Genomic DNA, 13,817 nt, shown 5'->3' with positions numbered 1-13,817 from the left:
CACTTACTTGGTGACTGGGGTCTGGCCCATTTACCTCTTCTGAGCTGGTAGCCCCTCCATCATTTTTGACTGACTAAAATAACAAAGGAATATAGGTCTTCCACGCTTTAAGCATAGATTCAATATTAAATCAAAAGTCTAAAGGCTTCATTTAAGCACATCATTCCTAACAGCATAAACGCAAAACAAAACCATCCCATCTCAAACTGTCTGCAAACACTATTGAAATGGGTCTCCTTCGATGACTGTATCACCAAGGTAAATTTTTGCATATGTATTTCAATGCAGCACTGTAGGCTTTTGGAAGGCAATTTTCCTGTTGAGGGCTGTACAATATGAACAGCGTCTCACTGGACTGATGATTGTGCAGTATGATGAGTGGGATGGATGGTGCTATCATCCCTGCCATCAAAGTTAACTAGGGACGTGATTCTGGCTCACAGCTCTGAGACAACTCGCCTTATAGGATTATCCTCTTGAGAGGTTGTACTTGTACTTTATTTCTACATATGTGCTTAAAGCTGCGGTTGACAATTAAAACCTGTTGAGATTTGCACATTTTCACCATTGCTCTACATTTCCCACCCCAAATTACATATTTTGTTTTATGCCTTAACTCTCAAAGGAGCATGTGCATATAGGCAACAACCTTTCTTGGCCTCAGCTCTTCTTGGCCAGAATAATCAAAGTAGACCCTGAGGCTGTAGCACAGGCAACATGTTCAAAGTAAACCTTGACTCTGAATTACATTTTAAAAGAATGATCCGATGTCCCCATATTTTTATATAATATATAATTAGTTTTATGGATGGATATGACAAAAGGATTAATTAAAATTTGGGTTAGGTTTTAGGTTGGACTTAATACTTAAAAAAATTACTAGAACAATGTAAAAATAGGTCAAAGTGTCTGATTGGGTTCTGTTTCCAATAATATAACATGGTATTCTGTTGCGATTTGTTTAGCCATGGAGTATTAAAGCATAAAGTGAACCCCAGTATTTCAAAGTTCCCGAGCTTGAATGTCATTTTTCATTGCATAAGTGCAATGAAAACAATGAAAGGATGTGACTTTTGCTCTAAAGATAGACTAAGCGGATTTGTGGTTTTCTGCAGCTTGTAGATTTATCACTTGCAATACAACATTATCAGCTCAATCCTGAGTGCAATCTCGTAGCAAAGATCTCTTTTTGGTGTATGATTCTTTTCTTTTCTCTCTAGCTGTTGAAAATCAATACTAAATAGGAGTTTGTTCCAAAGCTAAAGATTTTAAAGGGGTTTATTATGGGTAACCAAATTTGGGGAAGGCATTATTCTTTTAGGAACATGTCTTGGCTTGGTTGATCAATTACCTAGTTATATTAAGAATGGTTGTTACCTGTGGGAAAGGTTGAAGAAATGGGAGAGAGGAAGCACTGTGTGATCTTTGTTACATTACAGGTTAGTACCCTAGTCTATGGTATATGACGACTGTATAGCGATAAGATCGAGTTTGCATTTCTATTTCAGTGACTCTTATTCATATATGTTTAAGATGAATTTTAACAATAAGTAAGTTTACCAAAATAGGAGCCACTCTACTGCCTTTTATACATAGGAAAGAAGAATAACTTTAACAAACCTTCAGTAATCTCTCAGAATTCAAACTACTAATTATCAGTGGAGCATAGTTAACTATGGGCTAAATCAGTGGTGGGCAACCTGCAGCCCGCGGGCCCCACACGGCCCGTCAGGATAATCTGCTGGTGGGCTGCAAGACAGTTTGTCGACATTGACTATCTGCAGGCACAGCCACCCGCAGCTCCCAGTGGCTGCAGTTTGCTGATCCTGGCCAATGGGAGCTGCGGGAAGCGGAGTGGGCTGTAGGCCGCAGGTTGCCCACCAAAATCCTACAATCCTTACCCAGGGAAAATTCACATTTGTTTCAATGGAAGTTTTACCTGAAGACCTCACCCTAACTAAGTGCTCTTTTCTTGTGTCCCACCTTAACCAATTTAGGGTTGCTATTGATGGGCTTTTGAAAGTGTTTCCATGACAAGGAAGGCGGGTCACCATGACAAGATAGTGGACAGGGTGGGGACAGGGAACAGCTTTGCTAAATACAGGCTACACTTTTGTGAGTAATGACTGTCAGAATTGGGTCAGTGTAAAATACCTATATCTATACTTAAGAGGAAGCTGTTACTAAGGACTTGTCTACACTGGGAAATTGACTGGTATAGTTATTCCGGAATAACTCCCCACATGAGCACTCCATTCTGAAACAAAATGTGACTTTATTCCAGAATAATTACTTTGCTTCTGAAGCAGATTAATAATTCTGGAATAAAATCACTTTTCTATTTCAGAATAATGTCCACATGGGGGAGTTATTCCAGAATATCTAAATTATACCAGAATAGCTATAGCAGAATAGTTTTTCTGGAATAGGTAAGAACGTAAGAACATCATAACTGCCATACTGGGTCAGACCAAAGGTCTATCTAGCCCAGTACCCTGTCTTCCAACAGTGGTCAATGCCAGGTGCCCCAGAGGGAATGAACAGAACAGGTAATCATCAAGTGATCCATCCCCTGTTACCCATTCCCAGCTTCTAGCAAACAGAGGCTAGGGACACCTTCCCTGCCCATCCTGGCTAATAGTCATTGAGGTATGCCAGTCCATTTCCCCCACATAGACAAGAACTCAATCCCAGCTTTTCCATTGACCTCAGGTTTATAGCTCCACTCATTGTGGTCAGAGAAAAGAGAGAAATTTTATACTGTTCAAAAGTTTCCTCATAATATCTGCAGATATTCATGGCATATGATACATACTTGTTTTGATCAATTAAGCCTGAGTAGCAGGACAGGATTTTGCATCCATGCTTGATTACAGATGTGGCCTATAGTTCAAGCAAAATAATGCTGACATTCCTTTATGTTTAATATTGTTATAAGGGGTTGGAGTGAGTCAGTACTTGGTGATGCATCCTACCAGCCCTTCCCTAGTGACTCCAGTAGGTGTTGTTGTATTTACTCTACATAACAAGGTTTTAGGATTGGCTCTCTCTGAGTCACTCTGAAGGTTAAAATGTGTGAGTTAGTGTGGAATGATGGAACAGCTATAAGCATGGTTGAGAAGCACTTTTCGCTCAGAATATCACCAGATTGAATCATAACTGGGTTTCATGGTCTGTTACTGTCCAACGTTTAGTTCTCAGACATTTATATTTCACAAATTACATCTGTGTGATGTACAGGTATGGTGTACAGCTACGCCATGCTAAGAGTCCAAGACCATTATGATATCAGAGGTAACTCAACCGAACACCACCCTTTCTCTATAGCTAATTTGCATGCAACAATTTCATTGGTTGTATGAGGGAGACTGTACAGCTGGGGGCCCAATTGCCACTCATACAAACCAACATAAATCTGCCAGCACAACCCCTCTGCAGGACACACCATCACAACCAACCACACAGCAACACAATAACCCCAAACATATATAGTCCCTCATGGCAGCACACACTTCTTATCCACCACCCACTCAAATCCGTACAACTCTCCCAGCACAATACAACACAATTAGCACACACAACCCCAAACATCATTCTGAGGGCTAGAATGTCTTTTGAGTCAGTGTGAAGCAACAGAAACAGCAACAAGCATGGCTGAGCGCTCTTTTTGTTCAGAATATCATCAGGTTCAATCATCGCTGCAGTCTTCTACTGTCCAGTTTTTAAGTTGCCAGCTGTTTTCAGCTTTTTTATTATCTATGACATTACGAATTACTCCAAGTGACAGTATTTCATTAAAAAAAAAACCCCACACATTTCTAGCCCTTACAGTTCTAAATGTCAAGAATGTTAGCCATACTGATGCTCATAATTTTAGCCGAAAAGCCCAACTACTATGGACTTGTAACTGAGGGTTATGCTCTTGGCAAAACTTGGTTTGAGTAGAATAGCACCACGTCCCCCTGTCCCCCACTCTGTCCCCTGACTGTTATTACAGTCTTCTCACTCACGGTGAATTGAGGGAGAATGGATTCCTTGGGATTGGAATCATATGATTGCAGGGGAACCTGTCTCAAAAAGCAGGACAGCAGATGGACCAGAGTTGTTCTGCCTATACTCTCTTGTATAAAAGAATAATCAAGAACTCAGGAATAGAAGAAAGACAACACTTCATCCAGAGCAGGAACCTGACAGGAAGAGTCTAGTCTAGGAGAAAGAGGATCAGTTCACCCAGATAGTCCAAAAAGTTTTGTTCTATTCAGGCCTTGGTTAGCTTTGATCAACCTTTGCCCTCACGATATCGGACAAACCTCTCCTCTCCTTGCTCAGCTGAGAGGCCATAAGAATATTTTCACTGTCTAATATCCTGTGGACCATAGATGACAGAACATGCAGTCCAGGGCATTTCTCAATAGGCACACAGGAAATAATAACTTGTTCCATTTCCTCTGTGGAAATCTAATCTATGAATTATAAAAAAATAGGGACCTCCTTCTGTCAAAGGTAAACTATATAAATCTTCGTCAAATAGCCTAAGGCTCTAACTTCTCTCTTGTGTTTCACTAAGGAGAGAGCTCTTCTGCTCAACCAAAATGGTAGAAGCAACACTAAAACTGCTGTAGGCTCTGAACATCTCAAAACCAGATTTTTGCCTCCAATGAAAAAAGAACAAATTCCACCGTTCTTGCATATAACTGGTTCATTTTGAATAATCTTTGGATGGCCATTAGTTTTTGTCCTCACGCTGCCAAATTGCTCCAGGCTCAGGACCCCCATTTGTGAAAAGTCCACCAGGGAAATTATTGTTATGGGAAGTGACTGCTACCTCCATGCTGATGGGGAGGCCCACACTGCCCAAAAGTGAATTGCAGAAACTGGAAAGGGGTCATGCCCATGGTGCATGGCATGTACTGATCCCTTGCAGTAGCTTCTCCCAACAGGTTTCATACAATCCTGGAAGTCTATGGTGACAATACTGACTGCCCGCTCCCTTGCTAAGAATCCTTCTCTGGGTGCAGGGGGATTAGTTGGCACTTGGTTGAATCCAGGATCTTTGATTTTTCTTTCAAAAGTAATAATTCTCCACAACTGCTCCCTTTTAATGGGGGAAGAGGAACTGGTAAATCGCTCCTCCATCTGGAACATACTTTACCGACAGAGGAAGGTGTTAGAATCCCTATAAAGATTCCAATTATGGAATAACCCATCGTAGGTTAGTGCTTGGTTGGCTTGTATCTGTCTAGGTCCATATAGAGCCCCCGTCACCATAATATCGGAATACCTTACAAACAATCCTTGCAGCACCCCACCAGTTGGGGATAATATTATCCCCATTTTACAGATAGGGAACCACGGCACAGAGAGATTAAGTGGCTTGTCTAAAGTCACACAGGAAATCTGTGGCAAAGCCAGAAATTAACCTAGATATACTGAATCCTAGTCCACAGCCTTAAATAGAAGACCGTCCTTCTCTTAAGTTTCAAGATTAACATCTCTTTTTGTTTTTTGAGGTAATATAATTGTGGATGTTCTCATTATCCATATAAATATATGCTCTGGTTTTGAATCATGCTGAACGCTTGGCCCTGATGATACCTTGTAGCAGAGAATTCTACTGGTAAATTATTCATTCATTTATATAATATATATATAGAGAGTATTTCCTTTTGAATAATTCTTAATATTGCTGCTTTTCATTTTTATTGACGGCCCCCTTGTTCACCTACCTCAGAAAATAGAGGTGAAGGATCCCTTTACTTTTCTGACTCATCAGGTTAATCTGAAGGTGTCAAATGAAACACAACATAGACAAAATCTCGTATATTTGTAGCCATTGGGGAAGTGAGAGCCTTTTGGATCCCCTTCCACAAGCAAAGGGGAAAAAATAGAAACCCAGGTAATCAATTTAAAATTAAGACAGTTCCTACTTCAGGAACTTCAATAATTGTAATGATACATCTATTGCCTAAAGGAATATAACAGCAGCTAAGCTAGAGATAAATCAAACAAATAAAATGCTATTAAAAGTCCCAGCCAAGAAACTTGTGGCCCTGAAACCATGAGGCCCTGCAACATTCCATTCCACATACAAACTCCCCTTGTAATAATCATTTAAGTATCAGAGGCCTTGAATAAATATTTGTTAAGATACTATCTTTTAAGGATTTATTGCCTGTTTTACTCTTGACGAGGGAACAGGAGATTTTCCTAAGGAAGTGTCAGATGAGTTGGTGGCCTGTATCGAGTGTGTGGCACATCTTGTACAGCTGAAAGTATTTCTTTTAGTCATTTTTCACAGCTCCAGTAGCCTCCTTGCCACAGTGTCACATGTTATGACTCTTCAGGTGTAGTATCAGGAAGCACATTTTGAAACAGGTTGGGTTTTCTCCTATTTTGTAGGTGAGAGTTTTATAAAACAGATCTAAGCACGTACGTCAGTGCTTTAGCTTTGCAGCTTTAGGTAGCAGGTGCTAAGGATTAAACTCATCACCCACACGTAGGAGACATATGCTGTAGGCAGCGGTGAAAAGTTGAAAGGTACAATCCAAGCACTGTGGGCCTGATTGTTCAGTCAGACACCCCATAGTGTCCCTCCCAGGGAGACGTACAGATGAAATTGAATAGCTTTTGAGTGGAAATTACAGCTACTAGCACAGGTCCCCATAGTACCCAGCTGTTCTGTGCAAAGAGATTCCCCACCACACACATCTCACATCTCTGTACAGTACCAAGCACAACTGGAGCACAGGAACTTCTCCCTCCATGTGATTCCCTGCAGTAGAAGTAGAAGTGCAAGGGGAGCAGGATGAGGTGGAGAGACATGAAGCTATACTTACCCAGCTCTAGACAACAGCTGGGGAATCCTAAACACTTCCTACATATTTAAGCATGTGATTATTAGTCGAAAAATATTAGGAAAGTTTGTTATTCATCATTTGTTACCCTTCTGCTTTTAAAAACTTTCATCCAGTTAGAGAGCAGAAAGTAACACCATGCAACTTAGGTGACCAATCACATATCAAATAATATGCTTACTCAATATCTAGTATTCTAGGCAAGCAGATGGATTGTATCCAATAAAGTGAAAATCATTCAGTGAAATTATTTGGTACATACTTCAAGAACAACAAAGGAAATCAGGGTCTGTTTGGGAATGATTGGATACACCAAAATGAGCTAAATCAACAATAAACAGTTCAAAATGCTGTAGGTTCAGTTATGCAATTAATACAATTCTATTTCCAGCATGGAGGGGATATTTGTCGTCTTCTTAGTTCCTTGTTTTTATTCCTTAACAATGAGGATAACATATCAGCTTCTTCCTCTTTTAAAGAAGCAGAAAACAGAGAAGCTGAGCCAAGACCAACTCCTTGCTCCGATTAGAGTAGTGTTACATCTAGTGCTTTATAACAGAGTCTTGTTTGTTTTGCCATGGTGACTTAAGCTGTGCGTGGAACAGAGCTTTATATTTAGGGTGACCAGATAGCAAATGTGAAAAATCGGGACGGGGGTTGGGGGTAATAGGAGCCTATATAAGAAAAAGACCTAAAAATCGGGACTGTCCCTAAAAAATCGGGACATCTGGTCACCCTATTTATATTTAACCAGTGCTACTTTTTAAATTTTTCAGTAGGGGAGGTGTTTTGAAGTTATAGTTATCTCAGAATTGAAGCCTGATGCACATGGCTGCTGACTCGTACGGCCTGCTTTTTTTAACAAGTTAGGCAGGCATTCATTTACAAGCTTACATGATCAATCGGGTGACACATTTTTATGTGCAATTACCAAATGCCCATATGCAAACAAAGATTTGAGGCTGGAGCTGGATTTAAAAAAAAAAAAAAAAGACCCAGTGTTAAGTGTCCAGTTCCCTTTGAAATTAAATGGCTGTTGGGTGCCTAACTCCTTTAGATACTTTAGAATATCTGAAACTAGATCCTAATTGTATTGCTAATCTGCATGGTGTGCTGGATGCCTTCCATTCAGTCTACATGGGGAAGCAATTAAATCCCTCTTTGTTCAGTGTGTGACAGTGGAAACAGGGAGTTTGATTGGATTGCAGTACTGAATATGTCCTGGGTGTCAGAAAAGAAGCAGAAAGCTAGCACAAAAGTCAGGAGACAGCCAGAAAAGCACTTTTAGGATGGCCTTAGGAAGAAGCAGAGAGAGAGAGAGAGCGCAATTTGGTGCAGAGTGCTCACTGGAAAGAGGCTTGGAAGTGCAAGCTTGCTGTGTTCAGGGAAACAGGACTTCGTGTACATTCTTTGTACATAAACAAGACTGCACTTGAGAAATTCCTGACTCCATCATCAATTTCTCCAACCCGCAAAGCCCCAAGCATTGATTAACCACTCAGACCTAAGGGACAACAGTATGACAACTTGTTCTCTTTACTGTCCTTCATCTCCACTCCTCTCCATTTGTTTGTCTCAGCCACATGTTTCATCATGTCACAACCAAAATGGTGAGTTCTTTGGGGCTAGGACTGTTTTTTTTTTAATTGCATGTCTGCTCAGCTCGTAGCACAATGGGGTTCTGATCCTGTATTGGTACTTATAGCTGCTACTATAAACAATTCTTCCCAATCTTCAGATCTACCATGCAGGAAGCTGGGGATCTCAGAAGTATAAGGATGCACAAACCAGCCTCTTTTTTCCAGGAATACCCAGTGCATAGAGATCTAGGACCAGGTGATTGTGCAGAGTTGCTCTTTCAGCACTATGCCCCCTGGATATCCCTTATAAATCCTCAGGGAATTGGTTAAATCAGCTTTCTAGCTGCTTTCAGCAACTGGAGCAGACCCAAGAATCCACGTGTGCTGAAAAACATTTGTGAATTCACTCGTGGCAATGGTATTTTCAAATTAGACCTGCAGTGGTCCAGCCAAATGCACACCTAACTTGTTAAAAGAATGTAGGGTGATCCCGATAATGGCTCAGATTCCAAAAACTGTGCATCCACCTAATTTCGGCATACAGTTTCCACAATTATGCATGCACATATTTGAAAGCATGCCATTCTGACAGGCTGAGCCATTATATGGTGTCAGATAAAAGCTAAGTTTCATACAGCTATGACTCCATATCAGGTAACTACCTAACCAATAAAACAGCATCTGAACCACCTTGCCAAAACAAATAAAATGCTATTAAAAGTCCCAGACGTGATAATGTTTTAATCAGAGCAGCAGGTTAGTTCTATACTAGGACTGTTTTCTTTTCTGCTTCTTTAGGATCATTTGAAGAAGTGACTTCAAGTGCAGTGAATGAGTGTACAATTGCCGTTTAGATTACAACATTGTCATTTGCATGTGCATTCACCATGATAGTGGTTCGTGTCCATGGAAATAATAAGATACATGTCACTTATTACCTTCATCACTTCCTTGTATGTTGTTCCCATTTCTACCCCACTTTGTCAGGAGTTGAGGGTTATATTTTGATTTTGTCTTTTAAGACTGGTGAAGTAAGGGGCTGTATCTAGGTAGCTAACCCCACTTGGGCTGACAGCGGGGTTTGAACCTGAGACCTAAGCATAACCCTCTATCTCTGACCTAAAGAACTAGCTGCCTGATTCAAAGCCCACTGAAATTAGTTAAGACTCCCATTGACTTCAATGGGCTTTGGATCAGGCTCTATCTCTGCTACTTAGAAGCTGTTAGCTCTAGCAGACCCATAAACGTTTGTGGAGCAGCCACTAGAGGGAGGTATGTAACACAAAATAAACATGGGTGACACTTACAGCACCTAGCACATTTTGGGCTCTACAGAAATATAAATAATGATATCTTATGTGCAGTAATAGTAATTTCACATGCAAAGTAGGCTCACAAAGGTTTTCATAGTATTACAAGAGCATTTACGTGCCTCTGGTCAGTTATAAAGATTGTCTCCATTATTTACATATGTAGCTTTCATTGCTGTACGCAAACAGAATTGTAAACTCATTATGAGAATTGTTTAAAAAGTTACCAGCCACAAGTTTTGAACAAGGCTCCCTCAGATCCTTTTGTTCAAAGACTCTGCTTACCAGTTTAAAAAACTTCCTCAGGTTTGTTTTGGGGTTTTTATTTTCTTCTCTTCTAAGTTTTACTTCTGCAGTTTCTGGGGTTTTAGTCTCATCTTTGTCAGGAGCCACTGCTTCTAAAGATGCCTCCACTTTTGCATTGATTACAACCTCTGTGTCTTCTGGTGCAGTCTAGGGTTTTTTTTGACAAATATTAAGAAGGCAGAAAATCATTCATCTGTCATACTCTTTAAATCAGAACTTTTTTTTAATGCTGTTATAATGTACCAATGATGTTCTGAGTTAGAAATGCAGGAATTCTATACAGAAAGAATGAACATCAGGTTCAATTATTCTAGGAATTGCATTACATCCTTTAGGGCTAGGGTGACCAGATGTCCCGATTTTGGGGGCTTTTTCTTATATAGGCGCCTATTACCCCCTCCCGATTTTTTACACTTGCTATCTGGTCACTCTATTTAGGGCTCCCAGTCAGGAAAGCACTGAAGCATGTGCTTAAGTCCATACCTATTCAAGAAAATGTTTAAATCAGTGGGATTTAAGCACAAGCTTTGTTAGACATGTGTTTGAGAACTTTCCTGCAAAAAAAGTGCTTTCTTAAATTGGGGCCTTAGTTCCCAAGTACAATGTTCACCTTTACTCACAATTTAAAACAAAAATTTAATCAACAGAGAATGTGAACACTTACAGTGGTATAAATCAGGAGTAATTTCACTAAAGTCAGTTATACCTTTATAAAATGGGCATGAGCGAGAGGAGGATCAGGCCCAGGGGGTTTGTAAACAGAAATGGGAATAAGATTAAATAACTTGTGAAAACAATAGTGGGTCTGATTCTTCACTGGCTTTCACCTGGATTAGTCACTCACACCAGTACAAAAGAAATGTGGGGTGGATGAAAGACATCAGACTCAGAATTCTCAACTCAGTCATATCAGTAGTGCTGTCATACACACACGTGCACACACACATACACACACACACACATACACACACACACACACGCACTTTGCAAAGGTGTAAATAACTACATGAGATGAAAGGTAAAGGAGAATCAGATCCATTGTCTTACCAAGATCCTGATCCTAGAACACCTCCTGAGTGTGCTCAACTTCCACTGGAATTCATGAAAGTTAACACATGCTCAGCAATTTGCAAGAGGTACTCTGCATTTAGCAGGATTGGGGTCCAAATGAGCTCTAAAGTATTAATGAAAAATGGTGTCTATTCACTTGAATGCCTCATTCCACAGTCTACTCAGGGCCACACCTCTGAGAGCTTATCGTGTTCAAGTGAGCAATGCAAACTGCACAATACAGAGAACACAACCAAGAGGAACATAGGTACCTCATCGAGGTATGGATGCTTCAGATCTCACCTGGACCTGGGGCTAAACATGCATTTCCTTGGCTGACTGTTCTCTCTTATATAACTGCCCAGGTACATAAGAACTAGGGGTGCTCCTGCACCCCCTGGCTTGAAGTGGTTTCCATCATATCCAGGGTTTACAGTCAATGGCTCTCAGCACCCCCACTATAAAAAATTGTTACAATACCCCTGCCCAGGTAGACAATAAAAAAGACTTTCTCCTGTGCACTAAAGAAATGTTAATTAATTTGGAACTCAGTCACCATATAGAGAACCATCTTCTTTTCTGTCTTAGAGACCAAGCTATTAGCATGGAAATAACCCAAATAATTTGACCTGAACCCAACCTTTGCAGCATTTTACAGCCAATTGCAGAATGATGCATAACATCATAAATGCATCTTATTTTGCATTCAGCACCTTAAACACTGAACTAAAATGAAAGTAGTTACACTAGACATTGACATTTAGACATGACCTGCTGTTTACATTGCCAACAAAGTGAATATAATTTAAAATATTGTACAAACCAACTGCTGTAAATGTGTCACATCAATTCATAGACATGAATGCAATATTTATGTACACTGTATAGAGTTACTTTTAATGTGTGTGCCTATAGGATGACCTCCTCTTGGCTTACACACTGGGGATTGAATTGGAGACCTAAAAAGCATGAGCTGCTACAGTTTGAACTAAAGAACCACAGCTTTATTGCTATAGGCTGTAACACCTGCTATCCTTTGTGTCCTGGGCACAGAGGGAAGCTGTAACATGCACACGCAGGTGCCCATGGTATAAAGCACATCGTTTGAATGTTTGAAAATGGGATTGGTGAAATGCATGAATAATCTGCAGTAAATAATCCTGATTGTCTGGATATAATGCAACCTTTTGTGAGTGAAATGCATGGAGACTGGTGGGGGGAAGGTTGCAGGGGAAGATATCTATTTCACCCCCCCCCCATCTCAAAGGCTCTACAGCACAGCCGCCCCTTCCCCATGACTGTTACTTCAGCTGATGAATGACAAGTGGCTGTAGGGTCTCTGCACTGCGCAGGTGAAGGGCCCACAGGATCTCTATAATTGTTTATCCCTATTGCCGACACTGCCCTTTCTTATTATTTTGTTATGATCATTTGGACCCATTAAGGGCTCAATTGCAGCTTTGCTACAAGCCCCCAAGAGCATAGTCACGCTGCCTCAGGACCAGGCACAGTCACAGTCTGGTTACTGTTCTCCCCAAGCTCCAGGAGAAAGGTATTTTGAGCCAGCCCTGTACCTGCAGATAACTTTCCCTGCCACCCTTGCTCCACTATTCCAGAAAGCACACTCAAGGGGCAGAACCAAGGCCCTTCTAATACTGCATGCTGCCATTGGTAATGTGTGTATTGACCTCCTTACTCCCCTGCTCAGCACATAGCCGCGGTCAAAACTGTGCCCTACGTATCTATTGGCCCAATTTTGCTATCCTGATTCACACTGCATAGCACCTTCCCACAAAAGTAATCCCATTGACAGCACCCTCCAATGTAACAGCACCCTCTAATGTAAGTATGACAGGTGTATGAGGTCAGAGAAATTAGCCTCAGATTTCCTAGCATGCATTGAAACAGATTGTGATATATTGCTAAACATGGGTTTGTCTGATCTATTCTTTTCCTGGGTATTTTTTTCTTTTTTCGTTGGGATGAACGGTATTTTGACAGGAATCAAGATTAGATGTTCAGAATCGTAACTTTTTCCAGCTTTACATTTAATTGCAATGTTCCTCTTAAAGAAATTACTGTGTAAATCTAAAGTATGTTTAAAATAACTCTATGAACAGAATTTAAATGTATGAAAGTTAATGAAACAGTTAATCATTAGTAATAATTTTAATCTGTATTTCTATTTGATCTGCTTTATGAATACACATAATCAATTCACCATTTCTTTGCTAGAAGGAAATAGTTCATTGCACGAGCTGGAAGAGTAGCTCAGTAAAGCAGTGACTTAGCTTCTAGGAGCTCATCTTTCAAAGATTAGCATTTGGGATCCTATTACGGCTACTGCTGTTACAGCTGCAGCCCGAATGAGTTTTCTCTCAAGCGCTTTCTGTGCAGGGGGTTTAGTTTCTCTAGTGATAACAATTGCATCCTGGGAGGAAATGCCAAATACTGGAGGGAAGGAAGGAAGGAAGGAAGAAAGAAGTGCTGTCTGTTAGAAAATATTAAGAGATAATCAGCCATTCAGGGGGATTAATTTGTTGAATATTCCATGCCTCACAACACTATACTTACAGTAGTGAGGTACTTTTATTCATTGGTCATTAGATTGTACAATTTAAGAGTAGGAAATTTAGAGTCAGAAACCTTTAGGAAAGTTAAATAAAACTTGCAATTTAAAAATAATATCAAGCCTACTTTATAAATACAATTACAGA

The 13,817-nt window shown here is 40.3% G+C and overlaps 1 protein-coding gene across 9 annotated transcripts in view; it reads right to left on the bottom strand.

Moving 5' to 3' along the window:
• Positions 1-13,817, bottom strand: part of BCAS1 (brain enriched myelin associated protein 1) — a 92,106-nt gene that overhangs the window by 13,597 nt on the left and 64,692 nt on the right. For 5 of the 9 annotated variants that reach the window (XM_034786948.1, XM_034786943.1, XM_034786945.1 and 2 more), the window contains 2 exons: positions 10,030-10,197; positions 8-73 (listed from right to left, as the gene is read on the bottom strand). The exons of 1 other annotated variant lie outside the window; for it this stretch is intronic. In XM_034786948.1, coding sequence (XP_034642839.1) covers positions 8-73; positions 10,030-10,197 — 234 coding nt within the window. The remainder of the gene's footprint in view (positions 1-7; positions 74-10,029; positions 10,198-13,817) is intronic. 3 more of the 9 variants (XM_034786947.1, XM_034786951.1, XM_034786949.1) reach the window with 2 other exon arrangements.

Source organism: Trachemys scripta, chromosome 12, assembly GCF_013100865.1.
Source record: "Trachemys scripta elegans isolate TJP31775 chromosome 12, CAS_Tse_1.0, whole genome shotgun sequence".
In the NCBI taxonomy this organism is placed as follows: Eukaryota; Metazoa; Chordata; order Testudines; family Emydidae; genus Trachemys; species Trachemys scripta.
The sequence above is the reverse complement of the archived record's forward strand: the minus strand, read 5'-3'. Positions and strand labels throughout refer to the sequence as shown.